The 19,525-nt window shown below is 38.3% G+C and overlaps 1 protein-coding gene across 5 annotated transcripts in view; it reads left to right on the forward strand.

The window, feature by feature from the left end:
- Positions 1-19,525, forward strand: part of LOC149934899 (nucleolysin TIAR-like) — a 296,032-nt gene that overhangs the window by 259,105 nt on the left and 17,402 nt on the right. For all 5 annotated transcript variants that reach the window (XM_090152831.1, XM_090152832.1, XM_090152833.1 and 2 more), the window contains one exon: positions 8,894-8,951. In XM_090152831.1, coding sequence (XP_090008957.1) covers positions 8,894-8,951 — 58 coding nt within the window. The remainder of the gene's footprint in view (positions 1-8,893; positions 8,952-19,525) is intronic.

Here is a 19,525-nt window from a genome sequence, read left to right on the forward strand (position 1 = left end):
ATAAAGGTTTGGTTCCTAAAGTACTCCATTTTCATGAAAACCAGGGATTCCAGAATAATCTTAAAATGTTTATAAATCTGCTCAAGGACTTTTTACCAAATAATCCAATCTAATGATTAATGATAAAATACTTCAAACATAGTACACAAGGTGGCGGCAAAAATTTTGAAACATTATTAAATCCCAGGACAGAGTTTTGGAATTTAGTTCAACTAAAGAACTTCTTGTTTTTCATTGTTGGAAAAATTTGCTCCCTATTTGTTTATCGCGAAAAGTTTTTTAATATTTTGGTGGGAGCTCTGTACTTTGTAAATCAATTTAGGTTACAACCCACCTCATACAATCGGAGTCTGAAGTAGTTTTCTATATATTTTAGGTCTTATAAAATTGAACGCGCTATTAAGAGTATAGGGTTTTGGTATCTTAATTAAACGACTATGCGTGTGGAAGAAGACTCGGGGAAAAAGAGTTAAATTATTGGTATTCAATATTTCAATACCTCTCGACGGGTGAAGGGAAAAAAGAATTCTCCTTCCTTTTTTAGAATCTTTACCGATTCGACATTAGACTCTGGGTTTATTTTTAGGCTATAGCCTCTTCAAACTTTCAGGCGATCATTCGATTTCTTTCCACCCCACGCCGTTCGTCGCCTCTTTTGTCCTGCACCAAATTTTCCTATTTCCCCCACCCGCCTCTATCCTACATCCTTTTTTTTGTAACGCGACGAAGTACTTCTAAGTTCTTTTACCTCCTCCTCAATTCGAATCACCTCCCTTTCAGCGCTCTCTCTCTCTCCCGCGGGGGGATGAAGATGGGGTGGAGAAAAATAGTCTTTCTGGCAGACGATGGCTTGAACACTTAAAGAAGTGTTGTTGGATCCTCATCCATTTCGTGATTCTTTCGGTAAGAGTTGTTGGTAGCCTCGGAAGAGGGAGAGTATCCTGGTAAATAGTGGAATAGGAGAGGGAGAAGATTGGAGCTGCTCTCTCTTCGGGAGGAATGATAGCTAGAGGACCGACTATAAGGAGAAGGGGGCCCTCCGGTATAGCACCTTTACCGAAAATACGCGACTAATGGTAGGCCAGCTTCCTTCTTTTTTCGCCGTCTCGATTCTCGAGAAGTGAAGTCGGAAGATGGCGCCACGATCGTTTGTTTTGGTCCGCCACATTGTCCAACTGGGTCGCCGCTTGACCCTCGTCGTCGCTCTGCCCTCTTTTTTTCTCTCCCGAGTAAGAGCCGCCAACCTCCTTGTTAAATTTAGTGTCCCTGCTTCTCCTCTTCTCCGCGACACTTTGGAAGATTTTCCAACCATAGCGTATGGAAAAGTAGACTTTACCCCCCAATAGTGAAGCCCAACTCGCGGACGTCTCAAAATCCTGTATGTTTTCTATTCGTATCTCAGTCAGCGTGAAAGAGCGCGGGTAGAGAGAAAGAGAGAGGATGGTTTTTCCCCGTTTGTTCTAATTCGGGATGCTACTCTTTTTAAGGGTTTTCCGTTGTTATTGGGCTTGGCACGTCTCAATAACGACTTAGAAGGGGGAATGAGAACCTCCGTTGCAATTGTAGATATACAGGGTGGAAGCTTCAGCCGTGGTCCAGCCTCGGTACTTCTCCTAGTACACCAGAGTGCTGCGGGTTGAACACTTCTACAGGCGCTGGTAGGCCACAAATAGACCAATGGCATAATTAGAAGCGCATCTTTATCCAATCACCCGAAAAAGCATTTGGAAGATGCGCTTCTAATTCTTCCATTGGTATATTTTTAGACTAGGAGAAGTACCGAGGCTGGACCACGGCTGAGGCATCCGATTCTCCCATTGGTCTATTTGTGACTTACCAGCGCCTGTAGAAGTTTTCCATCCGCAGCACTCTGGTGTACTAGGAGAAGTACCGAGGCTGAACCACGGCCGAGGCTTCCACCCTGTATAGACTCTCTGTACCACTACGAACTTTCACATACAGGATGGCCGGGCTTTCCCGACTTATATCACTCCGGGAAGCGCGGGAGAAAGATGGTCGGAGGGGACAGTCTCCCATCCGAGATAAGTCTTAAATGAGCCATTATGGAACCTTCAATGCTCTTTTTACCCTTGAGCGAGACGTGTAAGGTCGCTTCCTTAATAAAACATTACCAATGTCTGCCCTTTTAATCGTTATTTTTCTGCTATTTAATAAATGCAATCTCTTTCGTAAGCCTGTTCATTATTATCTCTACATTTAATTGTAGACATTATAATTATTATTATACACGAAATACCGTCATTATAGTTATTAATTTGTGTAAAACTTTAATTTTATTATCCCTACGCAATGTATTTTTAAATTGTTAAAGGCCTAGGCTTGCTTCTGCCTGTCCCCCTTAAATTAACTTGCCTGAAAAGCAAATACCCTGGTGGTAGGCCAACCGCCGAACGTGTTTTCCCACCACCAGGGTATTTGCTTTTCAGGCAAGTTTATGTTAAAGGGGGACATGCAGAAGCAAACCTAGGCCTTTAAGCAGTGCTTAGTGCACGAGGTAACTTTTCATTCGGGAATTCCAAGTGAATGTCGTCCCCATTACAACGTCTCGCGCAGTGTAAAATACCTGAGAAGGGGGTTAAATGTTCAATCTAAAACTTGGGTGAAAAACCATTGTTATTCCGTTAATTGCACCGTTAAATACGTTTTTCGCAATATAAATTATCTTATCAATAACTCAGCTAACGCGAAACCTTCGACGTTGAATCCATTACTATATAATTAAAGATTGTACAATATACCCGCAATTACCCAATAACTCAATCTACTCCTGTGGGAACAAAACCATCCCCGTTATAACGGTAACTGTAAAATACCGTAACAATTGAACGAACTATCGAAGGACAAAGCGCGTATTATCGATATAAAAATTGTCAAACGTCCCGAGGTTTACGTACAACCTTCCCGCGAAAGTAGTCGTTCGGTAGTCCGTCCGTGCCTCAATCAAATCTCGGTATCGCGAGCCAACGGAGTTCCCGAGGAATTAAAACTCCGGTAACGAGGGGGGGGGTAATCGATCAAAGCGGTCCTGTTTAAGTCGTCTAAACACGTCCCAATACCTTCATTACCTCCTGGAGAAGAAAAAAAAGTCATCAATTAAAAAACACACACCCATTTTGTATAGTCTGGGAATAGGCGTACGTATTCGTACCAATATTTCCATTTTACTAGCCTTTACTATAGAATCCATAGTACCCGCCATTTCGGCGTTTCGCGTACTAACTATTAAAAAGAGAAAAATCCAGTTTTTCGTCGCCAACGGATCTATAACATCGAACGTTTTATTTGGCTTTACAAAACTTAATGAGATTTTCTTTCTCAATTGGAACGAACCACTTCTATACGTGAGTCTATTTAATATCGTATTTGCGCCATAACCCGCCAGAGGGCCACTTCGTACATACAGGGTGGAAGCCTCAGCCGTGGTCCAGCCTCGGTACTTCTCCTAGTACACCCGAGTGCTGCGGGTTGAACACTTCTACAGGCGCTGGTAGGCCAAAAATAGACCAATGGGAGAATTGTTTGCCTCAGCCGTGGTCCAGCCTCGGTACTTCTCCTAGTACACCCGAGTGCTGCGGGTTGAACACTTCTACAGGCGCTGGTAGGCCAAAAATAGACCAATGGGAGAATTGGAAGCCTCAGTCGTGGTCCAGCCTCGGTAATTTTCCTAGTCTAAAAATAGACCAATGGGAGAATTAGAAACGCATCCTCCAAATGCTTTTTCGGGCCATTGGACAAAGATGCGCTTCTAATTATGTCATTGGTCTATTTGTGGAATACCAGCGCCTTTAGAAGTGTTCGACCCGCAGTACTCGGGTGTACTAGGAGAAGTACCGAGGCTGGACCACGGCTAAGGCTTCCACCCTGTATAATATACAGTGTATATATATATATATATATATATATATATATATATATATATATATATATATATATATATATATATATATATATATATATATATATATATATATATATATATATATAAAGGATTAACTCTCGGGGTGCGGGTAATTTTTCTCAGCTCTCGTCCGACTCGCGAGGTCCGAGAGCACGATGCCCGTCGTCGAGAGTCAATTCGGATCACGTGCATGGAAACGAGGCCGATTAGGCGATTGGGCCAGGTAGGTGGGACTGCCACGCCCAAAATGCCACCGGGGAGATCCCCCCTTTTTAACCAGCGGTTCTTTCCCCCCTTCCTGGGTTCTTTACCGGGGCCTTTTTTTTTGGTCGAAGTGCCCCCCCCCCCCCCCTGCTAGCCGCGCGATTAAACGCTGTAATTTGTGGGCCATTTCGACTTTCTATTAATGTATAACGGAGCATTAATTGGACCACCCTCTACGGTAGATATCCTTCAAATTTTCGCCCCTTTTTTGCCAGTGTCGTATAATTTATCGGCGCGTGTTCAGGGAAAAGTACACTACCAGGGTATCCTCGTACAACAATTTTCTTCGGGAAAAAATTGGTTTCTTCTGTAGACGAACTTTTTACGTAACCGTAGCTTGTAGTAAGATTCTTTTCTCTTAAGCTATTTACTTTAGTGTATCTTAAGTACCTGGAAAAGTCGGGGAATTTTAAAAATTAATCTAAAAATCAGGGAAATGTCAGGGAATTTAATTTCGGTTGTCAATAGGAAACTTTTACTATAATATAGGTTAAAAAACCCCAAATCAAGAGAAATTAGAAATGTCTTATGTCGAGCCCTGCTAAAAAAAATTGTAGGGACTAGATATCGTCGGCTAGGTAGACTGCTTCACTTTTTTTGTGTCAGAAAAAGCTGAAAAGCTTGTAAAAGGCCGGGAGTAGTGGCGTACTCCTGTAATCCCAAGCGTCTGGGAGGCAGAGTTTGTGGATGGCCGTGTGAGGACGACCACTAATCCCCCAACGGGTGGTTGTCATACTTCCGCCACGGGTGTCCCAACCCTATACCCAAGTATCCCCCCGTTGGCGTGGCCATAACACATGTCTCACACCTGATTATTCAAATGGACGAGCGGACTGAATTGTCACAATCGCTCATAACGAGCTTCAAAAGAAAAAAAAGCTTGTAAAAGTGTACAGATACTGCAAAGGCAGCAAAGCTGAACCAAAGGACTGGTAGAAATCGGAAGTCATAAGTCTCAAGTCTCAACTATTAAGTTAACAAGCCGGTTAACTTTGTAAATTACTAAATATATATCTATATTTAAGTGGTCATTGCACCTTGAAAAATGCCTTTTCATTAAAATATGAAATTTCAAAGTGGGTTTTTCTCAGGTGGGTTTTTAAAGTGGGTTTTTTTGGGGTGGGACGGTCCAAAAAACCCAGTGGGTTTTTTGGGTCGGGTTTTTGGTTTTCGAACCCTGCCTAAGAACTTACTATAGTATACCCTAAGAACTTCCCTAAGAACTTACTATAGTATACCCTAAGAACTTACTATAGTATACCCTAAGAACTTACTATAGTATACCCTAAGAACTTACTATAGTATACCCTAAGAACTTACTATAGTATACCCTAAGAACTTACTATAGTATACCCTAAGAACTTACTTTAGTATACCTTAAGAACTTACTTTAGTATACCTTAAGAACTTACTTTAGTATACCTTAAGAACTTACTTTAGTATACCTTAAGAACTTACTTTAGTATACCTTAAGAACTTACTTTAGTATACCTTAAGAACTTACTTTAGTATACCTTAAGAACTTACTTTAGTATACCTTAAGAACTTACTTTAGTATACCTTAAGAACTTACTTTAGTATACCTTAAGAACTTACTTTAGTATACCTTAAGAACTTACTTTAGTATACCTTAAGAACTTACTTTAGTATACCTTAAGAACTTACTTTAGTATACCTTAAGAACTTACTTTAGTATACCTTAAGAACTTACTTTAGTATACCTTAAGAACTTACTTTAGTATACCTTAAGAACTTACTTTAGTATACCTTAAGAACTTACTTTAGTATACCTTAAGAACTTACTTTAGTATACCTTAAGAACTTACTTTAGTATACCTTAAGAACTTACTTTAGTATACCTTAAGAACTTACTTTAGTATACCTTAAGAGCATTAATATTCCTTAGAATTACTTAAGAGCATTAATATTCCTTAGAATTACTTAAAAGCAATAATATTTTGAAGAATAATTTAAAATAAATTTATTCCGTGGAATAAATTAAATAAACGGTCAGAGTGATTTACCCTTGAGGTTATTTGTTTAAAACTATCTATGTAGGACTCTCAGGGTATACAATAATTTCAGGAAATACTTCTCTAATGCTATTTGCCTTAGAATATTTTACGAACTTACTTGCAAATACCTTAAGAGCATTAATTAAATAATTTAAAGTAAAATATATTGCATGGAATAAATTAGATAAATGTTTTAGAATGATTTTATTTTAAGATATTCGTTTAGAAATGTCTACAGAATACTCTAGAGATCTAAAGAAAGTGATTTTATTAAATAAAATATTTGTTTTTAGACCTGTAGAATTGCTTATTATGAAATTTAAATTGAAATTGTTTGCCTATTAATATTTATATGAAAATAATTACACAGTAATATTTATTAAGATCGCTTTGCAATTAATAATGTTAAGAATAATAGTCATTTTAAATAGTAAACTGGCGATATGATTTAAATTTAATTTATAATATTATGTAAATTCAATAGTTCGTGTAAATAAACAGATTGTTAAATGTAGTTGTCGTTGTAACAACAAAATATAGATCCTTGCCTCGGCCCGAGGTATACCGTGATACGAAGTTGCATTACACTTCAAACCTATACGAGCCGAGCTACTTAAAGTCGAGTGTCGCTTGGGTCCCCGCTGTCTCCTCTTGAAAAATAGTGAACGAGGCAAAACCCCAGAAAACAAATCATCGGGTTTAGCGGGCGTTCAAGGACACTTGAAAAGCGCGGACCCAAGAGAGACTCATCCGTTCGATTGAAGAGGAGGGGCTGTAGGTAGTACTTCTTATAACGAGAGCTCTTTTTGGACGACTAAAGAAGACGGGAAATATATCTTATGAAAATATTTGTTTAGGTATTAAATATATAAAATCGGCGGGTATACCCTGATTAAATATATAAAATCGGCGGGTATACCCTGATTAAATACGTATATTCACGACGTTGTCATTTGATGAATTATAGTTTTCCCAGCATGCACCGGGGTCAATTTATCAGGCTCTGGTAAAAGATATACAATGAAGTATATAGTACTGCCGTTGGGTTTGCCAGCTTATTTTCCCAACTTTAATTTGAATTGATAATTACTGTGATAAATTTGCGCCTCCACCCCATTTTCCCGCGACTTTTCCGCCTTCCCTCTAACCCGAACTAGTTCCTACTGATGCTCCGCTATGCACTAATTCCATACCCCTTTGTTTTTAGCAAAAAGACAGATTTATAGAGCTCTTGAAATATGGTGCGCTACAAATTCGTTACCGTTCAAGCGAAACCCGTTTATTTTATTTAATAGACTATATGCAACGCTCGGAATTGCTTAACCTCTAACACACCTTATAGACGCTTCATTTGGTATTTGGATAAAATCATAAAAATTAGGTTCTGGGGTATTTTATGACCTCTAGTTTTAATCCTTATCAGGCGAGCGTGGTTGTACGTAGTTTTAAATGAACCGCTTATCTGTATTTTTGTTTATAATTAACTTTTCGAAAATTTCGTTTAAGGCATATTTTCGTTTTAGAAGATTTCAGCGAAATTTATAAATTTTGGGGCCAAAGTTTCAACGGCGGCTCCTTTGTGTAGATGTAAATGAGTATTCTCCAAATTTGCATCCACCATTTTGTTTGCCTATGATACGTTAAATATGTACCCGATTTTCCCTGGGTTGTTTACGCGTATGTATAGTTTAGAATGCTGATTTATACTTTATCTATACGACGATATTTTGAAAAATATTTTCATTATAAATTTCAAACCTCTATTCTTCATTTATTATGTTAATTATTTAACTCTATATTTAGACATACACTTCGGTATTCGTTTGTAGTTTAACTAAATTTAAAAATTTTGCTTCAAAGGGATTAACGTATAATTTAACTTCAATCGGAATTACATTTAATATTTATATTTTTCTACAAAGTATTTAGTAAAGTAAACTTAGTACGTTTTAATTATCAAATTGACAAGTGTCTATACGTTAATTGACAGATTAATATTAAAAATGTTATCGAAATATCATTTAATATATTCATTTTTGAAATTTATATTTTTCGAATAAAATATTTAGTAAGGTAAACTTAGTATGTTTTATTTATCAAATTGACAAGTGTCTATACGTTAATTGATAGATTAATATTAAAAATGTTATCGAAATATCATTTAATATAATATTTATTTTTGAAATTTATATTTTTCGAATAAAATATTTAGTAAGGTAAACTTCGGATGATTTGGTTATCAAATCGACCACTACGTTGATCTTTTTCTTTAAAATTAACCAGTGTTTATACTTTGACAGTTTATCGAAATAGCTAACCACTTATTTTATTTTTATCCATAACCTGCAATTATCCGAAAATTAAATTATTTTTTGCATGTTAAATCGTTGTTTATCCATAAATAAACAGTTAACCAAAATATTTATGATTAGTCGAAATTTTGTCAGTTAATTTATCTGTTACGCAGAGCTCTAGTCAGTTTATCGAAATAGCATTTTTGAATTATAAGCGAACAATATTCATTTTAAAGTGTGCTATACGACTCGGTTGTAAAACGCGAAAATTTTAATATATTTTAGGTATTCCAAACATCTCTTTAGTCAAAGTTGAAATAATTTTTGCAAAAATAAATAACGTGCACTTAAAAGAATGCTCAAAACGAAAAGAACTAATATTTGTTTAACGCATTTTGCAGGAGATGAAAGTGAACTGGGCAACCTCGCCTGGAAATACGCCAAAACAGGACACTAGTAGTAAGTAAACTTCTTCATTCGATAAATCTTTTAGAGGGAAAACACTATTCTCTGGGCGTTTTGCCGCTTTTATGTACACAATTCTTCTCCATCTTACGTGATGGGGAAAATGACACCTACCCCTCTCCCCTTTTCTGACTTAAACGGGCTTTCTGGCGGAAAAATAGCTCTATTTCCTCCTCCCCTCTCAGTCCTTTCCAAAATTTAAATGCGTTCTCTGTTTTTAAGTCCTCCTAATAGATCTTTCCCTTCCCGCTCTTGATAGCCTCTGAACGCTATTCTGATTATAATGCCTCTTCTATTATCATTTATTTCATTCTTTTTTCGCGGGAATCGCGTTTTAGAAATGAGCTCTCGAGTTTACCAAATAGTGTACTGTTTCTATCTACAATCTATAGACTTTTCAGTCGCGCCAAAACGTTTGCGCCATCATTTCGCTCATTCTCTAGCAGTGATTGTAGCTGGGGATTTGGGATAATTCCGACCATGTTTTTATAGTGATCCTACAGTTTTCTACTATAGCGTTTTCTCCATCATTTAGCAGTGATTTTAGGTGGGGATTTGGGATAATTCCGACCATGTTTTTATAGTTTACCTACAGTTTTCTACTATAGCTCTTTCTCCATCATATAGCAGTGATTGTATGTGGTGATTTGGGGTAATTCCGACCATGTTTTTATAGTTATCCTACAGTTTTCTACTATAGCGTTTTCTCCATCATATAGTAGTGATTATGGGTGGTGATTTGGGGTAATTCCGACCATGTTTCTATAGTCTTCTACTGTAGCTCGTTCTCCATCATTTAGCAGTGATTTTAGGTGGGGATTTGGGATAATTCCGACCATGTTTCTATAGTCTTCTACTGTAGCTCTTTCTCCATCCCCTAGCAGTGATTATGGGTGGGGATTTGGGATAATTCCGACCATGTTTCTATAGTCTTCTACTGTAGCTCTTTCTCCATCCCCTAGCAGTGATTATGGGTGGGGATTTGGGATAATTCCGACCATGTTTTTATAGTGATCCTACAGTCTTCTACTATAGCGCTCTCTCCGTCATATAACAGTGATTGTAGGTGGTTATTTGGGATAATTCCGACCATGTTTTTATAGTGATCCTACAGTCTTCTACTATAGCGCTTTCTCCGTCATATAACAGTGATTGTAGGTGGTTATTTGGGATAATTCCGACCATATTATTATAGCTTTCCTACAGTGACTAAAAGCGGGCAAACTCACTCTACAAAGTATACCAGAATGATAGCTAAATTCATTCTAGATAGTTCTGTATTTTGGAAAATACCTTAGCGATATATGAAAATCCACCTTTTAGCTAGCGATTTGGGATATATTGCAAAGTAAATTATACAGGCTATTTAAAAACAACCACAAAAACAGTGTTACCAGTCACGTTTTGACCTTTTGGTTCAAAATGGCGCGAAACCAAGTATATATCCAGCGGCACTCGGACTCCGAAAGAAGTCCACCGGCTTCGATCCGTCTCTCTCGGCCGTCACCGCTCGCTGCAATCGCGGCGTTCGATTCCTCGCGAATGTCCGTTCTCTTTCCACGCGGGAGTGTATATATAGGAGAAACTCGGGATAGTTTTAGCGTTACCGCTCCGTTCAACGCGACTCCGTACTTATACGTCCGGTTTTAAACAGCTGATATTTAGGTTACGATTACGTATATAGCTTTTACCCCCTCCCCACACTTTCGTAAAAGTAACCATTTTAGCCTCCCCTGGGATTTGGAACGGGGAGGCTATTTTAGCTCCATCTCCGTAGTCGGGGTAGCGTATTGCCTAATGGCTACTAAACAGAGAAGATTGCGTGTTAGCCTACCTACCAGGGGTCCCCTTGATGGCGTAAAAACTGTATTTATATATTCCAAGTCAGGATGAATACATTAAAGTCCCTTGGGATAAAAGTATATTATCTAAAGTATTTTTTACGTGTACTCAACGTAGTTTACTTAAGACGTTATACACAGGCGTGTAGAGGTACAAAAAATGTACTCTTAAAGGCCTAGTATTTCTTCCGCCTGTTTTCCTGGTGGTAGGTCAACGTGTTCTGCGGTTGGCCTACCACCAGGATATTTGCGTGGCGGGAAGAGAACTTTAAGGAAAACTAGGCCTTTAATAGATCTATTTCTTTAATTATATTAGTGAGGACTGTATGGGTTCGACTGGCCTCTTTTACAACAATTCCGAATCTTGTTTTGTTACCGAGTTTCACGCTTGGATTCTTTTCTTGAATTGTATAAAAGTTGTGTTTATTTTTGAGGTCGTGTTCTCTGAATTTCTCTTTATAAGTTGGTTTTAGCGTGAGCGCGCAGCCGGAAGTTTTAGCCTTTCAGTCGGGGTTAATGAGGTACCATGTTTTTATATAAATATTTACCCAAAACAGTGGTGATATATGTGCAAAATTAAGGACATAAATTTCAAAAGTTTTAACGGGAGTATGTGTTTATTGTGGACAGTTTTGTGGACAATTTTTTCGGTAACTTAACAATATTACAGGGTTGATACTTAGTCACTTTTTCAATTTAATAGGTTTTCTTTACAAAAATATTTTTCATAGTGAAATTTCATAGGGAACGTTACTAATAATCTAGCTAAAATTGTTAATTTAACTCAAATATATCATAACTCTATTTTTTAAAAAGATATTATCCCTTTAAGGTCGATTATCTTGTTTCTACCCCTATAATATAATTACTAATATGTTTAAGAAAGTATAAGTTATTATTACATATGCTGTGATTTTTACTATAATAAACTGTTAATTTTTAGTGGCGATTTGATCACTATTTGGTCACTTTTTAGTAACTATTATCAGAGTGGCTAGTCACTATCAGTGCTGATATTAACATCAATGTTAAAAATAATACTCTGAAAAGATCCATTATATATTTATTAGAAAATTAATATTTAATTTCAGGTCGTTTTTAATTTTGAACCGGTTAATTTAAAGAGACCCTAATTTTGACCCCGCGACCGAAAAACATCGTGATGGCTTTAAAGTTAGTAAAATGGTTTTGTCTCTAACGAGAATTTCGAGCGTCGTCACCGACTAAATCTTGAAGATATTCGTCTTCGCCAGCGGAGCTAAATCTAAGAACGGTAGTTTGTTGGAAAGACTCTCCCTTATGTTAATGTAAAGACGAAGGTGGAGAGAGGGGAAGAACCCCGAAAAGTTATTTTCTTTTGTGTTGCTAATTTCGCAAGTTTTCCATATTTGGTAAAGCGAAGAGGCGTTGGCTTTTGTTCCTCTTTCCGCGTGGAGCAGGTGCGAAAGAGGACCTTTCGCTCGTATTTTCGGGGGAGAAAGTACTCTGGGCATAATTGTTAGGCTCCAAACAATGTTTATAGCGTAAATATTAGAAAAGTTATAGAATATTTCGCCTCTAGGTGTCGTTACACTCAAGTCCTTCCAGCTATTTCTCGCGCTTTTTTTTCGTCGCCGAAAATAATGCGTGCATTCCACAATTTTGGTCGAGAAGAAAAGGAGTGGAGGGGGACCAGGCGCGGGGGAACTATTTTTGGTAAATGAAGCCCGCAAATATTTCCCCGATGGAAGGTGGGTTTTTTTTCCTTTTGTTTAAATATTTCCTGCGCGCTCACGATATATGTCATCGTCCACGCGGAAGAAATTTCGGGAAGGTGCGCGATTTCCCAGAAAGTGCCGTTACACTTCTTTTTTCGTTTAGCTTTTCGTTCTTTATTGATATTCAAATTAATCTCCATCCGAGAAACTTTTTAAATATTAAGGACCTGTGTTAATTAGTTATTCTATTTTGAACGAATTTTCGATTCAAATTAAGAATATTTGTGTTGATACGCCTGTGGTTAGGTCCAAAATGTTTAATTATCTAAAAACCGAGAAAAATTATAATTTTAATGTGTCTTTTTTTACCTGAATCGAACTTTTGTTTATGAAACTTCACTTAAAATAGGGTTGCCACGGTACCTGGAATACCTGGAAAAGTCTGGGTATTTGAATATGGGTCTAAAAGTCAGGGAATTTTAAAAATTAGTCCAAAAATCAGGGAAATTAATTTAGGTTGTAAATAGAAAACTTTTACTAAAATTAAGGTTAAAACATTTTCGCATGAAATAAGTCAGGGAAAACCTGGAAAAGTCCGGAAATTTTATTGTGGAAAAACTGTGGCAACCTAATAAAAATATAGTTAAAGTTCTAAGTTATTTTTCAATAAATCCGTAAATATTTAATCCCATATCTACAGCGCCATCTTGTATCAATAAAAGCGTTAAAATCGAACCTTTAATGGCGTCGTTTTCAATGTTTTGTTTCCCTATAACCAATTTGTAAAGCGATCTGTCGAATAATGTCAGCCTTTTCAAGGATGACAACTAACGTAGTTAATATTTTATATATTTTATTTACACTTATCGGTATTTCAATTTTTAATGGAACATCTAAATTTAAACACAATGATTGGTTGTAATTGCCACTTATCCGTGTGTATGTGTGCAACGGAAGAATGAATCTTAGGTCGAACGTCACCCTGGTCGTTTATATATTTTCCTCTATATAAATTTTGGTAGTTGCGCGGAGGAAATATTTCGGAAACTCTCTCTTTAACTCTCTTTACTTGATAGCTCCGATCACGTACAAACTCTCCCGTTTTTAAAGCAAAACGTAAGAGTGGGTAAAATGGGTCGTCGGCTTCCCCGCTCGACACGGAGTTGGCGAGCGGGGAAGCGGCGACGTCGGGGTATATAGGACGGCAAAGGCCCCTTTTTTCAAGAAACCTCTTATCGCTTTAATCGCTTCGCTCGCCGCGGAATGCTTAATATCGATAGCAATTAACGCTCCGCTCCCCCGTCCAAAGACTAATCGCGTGTACCCCGTTTGCCTCCCCCTTCACCCGATAATTCCTCGAGAAGCTATCGAAAGGGTGCAGTTTGTCTTCATTCTCTCGAACGCCGTTATCCGCTTTACGCGTTTGTATTTCTCGAGCGTTCGTCCACTTTTTACTGGTAACTTTTAACTCGACACTTATACCGCCAGGCGTCTCCGCTACAAGCTGGGAAAATAGCCAGCGTGCACTCTCGGACCCTCCGTGTTTTTGCAATTTGTACCCGTTAGAGACGGAACGGGAAAAAATCGGCCCGGACAGTCGTCGCGTTTACTAGCGGACTGCGGTTCGGCTTCACGGCTTGATCTCGCTCGGTGGCGCCACCCCGCGGCGGCTTTCGAAACGAAAGGGGTGATTATTTTTGGGGCAGCCCGCTTTCTCCCGAAAGTTCGATCGGTAGCTCATTCTCTCCGCTCGTATCCTTGGCCCTTCTAGTCGGTTCCTTCGGCCGTTGCTCGGGACCCGTCCCCTTCTAGTCGGTTCCTTTGGCCGTTGCTCGTTGTCCCCGCGATTGCTTTTGATGTCGGGTATGGGACCCATGATCGCCGCCGCTACCATGTCCCACGCGTGCTGGAGCCTACCCACCGCTATGAACATTCTACCGTGCACTTTTAGACCCATTTTCGAAACGCCAACCAGACCCGATCCCAAAATTTTAGCAGGTAAATTATCTTTTCTTTTACCCATCGATAATATTTCTAAAGGAATTTTTTTATTTTGCTCTTTCCGAATTAAATTTAGTTTTAAATAAAAATAACTTTCTGATTTTATTTATTTTTGACATTACTGTTAGTTTACTTAATAATTAATTTTAGTTTTAATTTGGACTTGAACCCGTTTACTTTCCCGAATATAATTAAGTTATTAAACCTTTTAGAAAAATAATATATTTGATTTATTCCCCCATTATGAAATCGGCTTAACGGGGCATGTTACAATTATAATTTAACAAAATAAACCTTAAAACCTTTTTAAAAAGAGTTTCTTTTTCAATTTGTCCATTTCAAATCTTCCGCGGATATCCAATCTGGGAAACGAATCTTATTCTTAGATGAAAATAGCGATAGGGCTGCGGTGATAACGGAAATCTGTAGAGTCCTTTTAAAGCCGAGCACGGTTGTCCCATTCTTTGTCGGTTTCGTCGACCGAAAGAACGGACTTTGAGTCAGGGATTTTTGGGAAAATCCTCAACCGCCGGTTCTTTAAAAAGCGCCAAACTAAGCTCGATTTGTCGGGCGAGAATCGGCTTAATTCAGTTCCGAGAATAATAGAAGAGCCGTTGCAACGCCCCTTACCTAGATAGGCCTTGCCGTCTATAGCTTTTGTTTCCTAAGTTGCCACGCGAGATTTCCTATTATATTAGACGAGTTAAGCCCGCTCTGGAAAACGCCGACTGGAGAAACGTGTAGTTTAAACAGTCTGCACGGTAAAGCTACGTAGCCTACGTTTATCCGGTCCCCCTACGCGTTTTACAGGGTGACCAGACTTCCTATATTTTTAATGCCTTCCTATAATTTCCTTTATTCTTACCTATTTTCCTATAATTTCACGGTCTTTTGAAAACGGAATAACCTTTTTTTTTGTACGTGTCATCATCTACTGTAAATACTGCCATTTTCGAACAAAATCTTGAAATGTACGAGCTTTGTAAATCCGCCAAGTGCTCCAATAATGCAAGAAAGCAGTGTACAAAACATAATCAATATTCTAGGTGATTCAAGTCAAAGTATACCGATATACAATAATTACCTTGTTATTTTTCCCATATTTTTCTTAGCCTATTTAGTTTCCTATAATTCACCTATTTTATATTTAGCCTAATTAGTTGCCTATATTTTCCTATAATTAACCTATTTAATTTCCTGTATTTTCCTATAATTCACCTATTTAATTTCCTGTATTTTCCTATAATTCGCCCCTAAAATTCTTATTTTTCCTATAAAATTTTCAAAGCTTTTCCCTGGTCACCCTGGTTTTAGTACGCGGCCTTAGCCAATCTGGTGAGAACGAAGGTCGTTTTAGTAGCTTCACGACCTGATTTTTCGTTAAGTCCCCGCTTTGTTACCTTTAACCCATTATTTAAAAGCCAGTCTCTAATGTGACTGGCGACGTATTGGCGTTCTTAAATACAAGAGGCACCTGTGTCGAAAATATTTAGGAATGTTGACCACAATACCCAGGCGCCGTTTTATCGGGTAGCGTAAGTGGGTCCTCACTGAAATCTTCTGTTTTGGGAACTATGGCGTTTTAAAATAACATTTTTAACGATTAACAATTTTAGAGATAAAGAATGTGTTGAGAATAATTTTAGCATTTTATTTACCTACCTTTATACCCTTCAATCAAATCAGCCCGTTATTTAATTGATTCCAATAAAACATGTGTGTTTAAAAACGCGGTGACGTCTAAGTTTAAATACATGCATTTTTAAAAGATAAAATAGGCCGCCATGCTGGTATGTTTATTTTTCCAATTGAAAGTATGAATGACGTATTATCTACGTCATGCTGCCCAATGGCTTCAAACGTCGCCTGATGACTTAGGCCTAAGGTGGTGCCTTGGGTATTAGCCCAGCTGATTATTATTATTATTATTATTATTATTATTATTATTATTATTATCATCCCCATTATATTTTTTAAGTATTTTCTTTAAAAAAATCTAATAAATTGTTGATGGCGAAACTAAAATGATAATAAAATTTCTAAATGACTGTTTGGTATGATAATATAAAAAAAGTTGTTTCATCCGTATCTAATCCATCCTTAAATCAAATCCGTCGTACTGAGGCTCTTTCCGATCCAAATCGGCGATTTTAATAGACCTTATTTCAATTGTATCGCGCTTCTGGATCGTGTTTCCAGTTGTCGTCGGGGAGCAGCCTTCGACGCCGCGGGAATTAAACGACTGTGACTCGGCTGCCTTTGTCGGTCCGCGATATCGAGTGAAGGCTTAACAGGATCAGACAAGCGGCGCGTCCCCCGTTATAATTCCAGATAACTCTAGTTCACACCCCTCCAGGCTTTAACCAAATTAACTTTTGAACTTTCGGTAAAGTTTTGTTCAACCCCGCTTCAACTCCCTTCGGAGTTGGGCACCCTTTCGAATTCCTCCTTGGAAACGACACTAACCCGTCATTTACGTCAACCCGCTGATCTGATTTAGCATCCCCGTTGTTGGAAACGCTAACCGAATGAATTCCACCAAAATCCGATCGCTCTTTCGTTAATTGTTTATATTGTTGTCCTTGCAGATTTCATATCTAATTAGTAAAATTTTACTATTTTTTTAGCGCCGAATCTTTATTAAACGTATTAAATTGGAAAACGTTCTTGCTGCTTGTTGAGATGTGTAAATTCGAAAACGACGCGTTCCGAATTAAAACGCTTCATTCCGCCACTGTAGAAACTAATTAGCGACGAAATTCAACCTTCGTCGATCTTTTGGCCCTTCGCGTCGAAGGACAGTAGCCCTCGCCATTTAGCGTAGTTTATCCCGGAACAGAATTGTGTCGAGAAGCTCGATTGAAGCCTAGTAAATTGTCGACGGCGCAACGTGTATATTGATATAGGGCGACTAGGTCCTTGGTCCCGGTGGTCCCAGCGGGACAACATCGGGACGGAAGTTTATTAGGCGTGCTAGCCAATGGGGCAATCAGTTCGACCGAGCGTCATAATCTCTTTGCTAAGCCTCGGCTAAATTGCGATCCGCCTACTGATCCCTAACACCCCCGACCTGCCTCCTATCCTCTCCTCTTCTGGCAAACGGCACTTGCGAAAGCGATAATTCGCTTCTGATTCTGTCCTTCGACGATCGTTTTTCCACTTTCATCCCCGTAAAATATGTTCGCAATATATTTAACAAGAAGCTAATCTGTGGAGTGTAGTAGTGTTAGAGCTTATTGCGGTGGGAAATACGTGAATTGAAGTAGTGTTAGAGGTTATTGCGGTGGGAAATACGTGAATTGAAGTAGTGTTAGAGGTTATTGCGGTGGGAAATACGTGAATTGAAGTAGTGTTAGAGCTTATTGCGGTGGGAAATACGTGAATTGTAGTAGTGTTAGAGCTTATTGGGGTGGGAAATACGTGAATTGTAGTAGTGTTAGAGCTTATTGGGGTGGGAAATACGTGAATTGTAGTAGTGTTAGAGCTTATTGGGGTGGGAAATACGTGAATTGAAGTAGTGTTAGAGGTTATTGCGGTGGGAAATACGTGAATTGAAGTAGTGTTAGAGCTTATTGCGGTGGGAAATACGTAAATTGTAGAAGTGTTAGAGCTTATTGGGGTGGGAAATACGTGAATTGTAGTAGTGTTAGAGCTTATTGGGGTGGGAAATACGTGGATTGTAGTAGTGTTAGAGCTTATTGCGGTGGGACGTACTAGGATTGTAGTAGTGTAAGAGCTTATTGCGGTTGGAAATACGTGAATTGTAGTAGTGTTATAACTTATTGCGGTGGGACATACTAGGATTGTAGTAGTTTTATAGCTTATTGCGGTGGGAAATACGTGAATTGTAGTAGTGTTAGAGCTTATTGCGGTGGGACATACTAGGATTGTAGTAGTGTTAGAGCTTATTGCGGTGGGACATACTAGGATTGTAGTTGTGTTAGAGCTTTTTGCGGTGGGACATACGTGAATTGAAGTAGTGTTAGAGGTTATTGCGGTGGGAAATACGTGAATTGAAGTAGTGTTAGAGCTTATTGCGGTGGGAAATACGTAAATTGTAGAAGTGTTAGAGCTTATTGGGGTGGGAAATACGTGAATTGTAGTAGTGTTAGAGCTTATTGGGGTGGGAAATACGTGGATTGTAGTAGTGTTAGAGCTTATTGCGGTGGGACGTACTAGGATTGTAGTAGTGTTAGAGCTTATTGCGGTTGGAAATACGTGAATTGTAGTAGTGTTATAACTTATTGCGGTGGGAAATACTAGGATTGTAGTAGTGTTAGTTTATTGCGGTGGGACATACTAGGATTGTAGTAGTTTTATAGCTTATTGCGGTGGGAAATACGTGAATTGTAGTAGTGTTAGAGCTTATTGCGGTGGGACATACTAGGATTGTAGTAGTGTTAGAGCTTATTGCGGTGGGACATACTAGGATTGTAGTAGTGTTAGAGCTTTTTGCGGTGGGACATACTAGGATTGTAGTAGTGTTAGAGCTTTTTGCGGTGGGACATACTAGGATTGTAGTAGTGTTAGAGCTTTTTGCGGTGGGACATACTAGGATTGTAGTAGTGTTAGAGCTTTTTGCGGTAGGAAATACTAGGATTGTAGTAGTGTTAGAGCTTTTTGCGGTAGGAAATATCCTGTTCGTAATAGTAATAGATAATATTGCCGTAGATTACCAGAATTATAATAATAATTAAGGTTAATGCAGTAGGAAATTCTAGGATTGTAGTAGTAATAGAGCTTATTTCTCCTAGATAACACCAGGATTGTAGTAGTTATTGAAATTATTACATTAGAAAATATAAGAATTGCGGTACGAAACACTCTAATTGTAGTAGTGATATACGCTATTGACCATTGAAAATATCTTATTTTATTGTGGTAGCAAATAACCTGATTGTAGTAGTCTACACCCTTTATATAGTAGTATTTACTCTATTGTGGTAGCAACTCCTTATAAAGTAAACATTGAGTACAGTTCAGAGAAATAGTTGGTGATTTTTTTCTACTAGAAAGCACTATTTTCTAT

Source organism: Leiobunum rupestre, chromosome 7, assembly GCF_980474605.1.
Source record: "Leiobunum rupestre chromosome 7, qqLeiRupe1.1.hap1, whole genome shotgun sequence".
Classification (NCBI taxonomy): domain Eukaryota; kingdom Metazoa; phylum Arthropoda; class Arachnida; order Opiliones; family Sclerosomatidae; genus Leiobunum; species Leiobunum rupestre.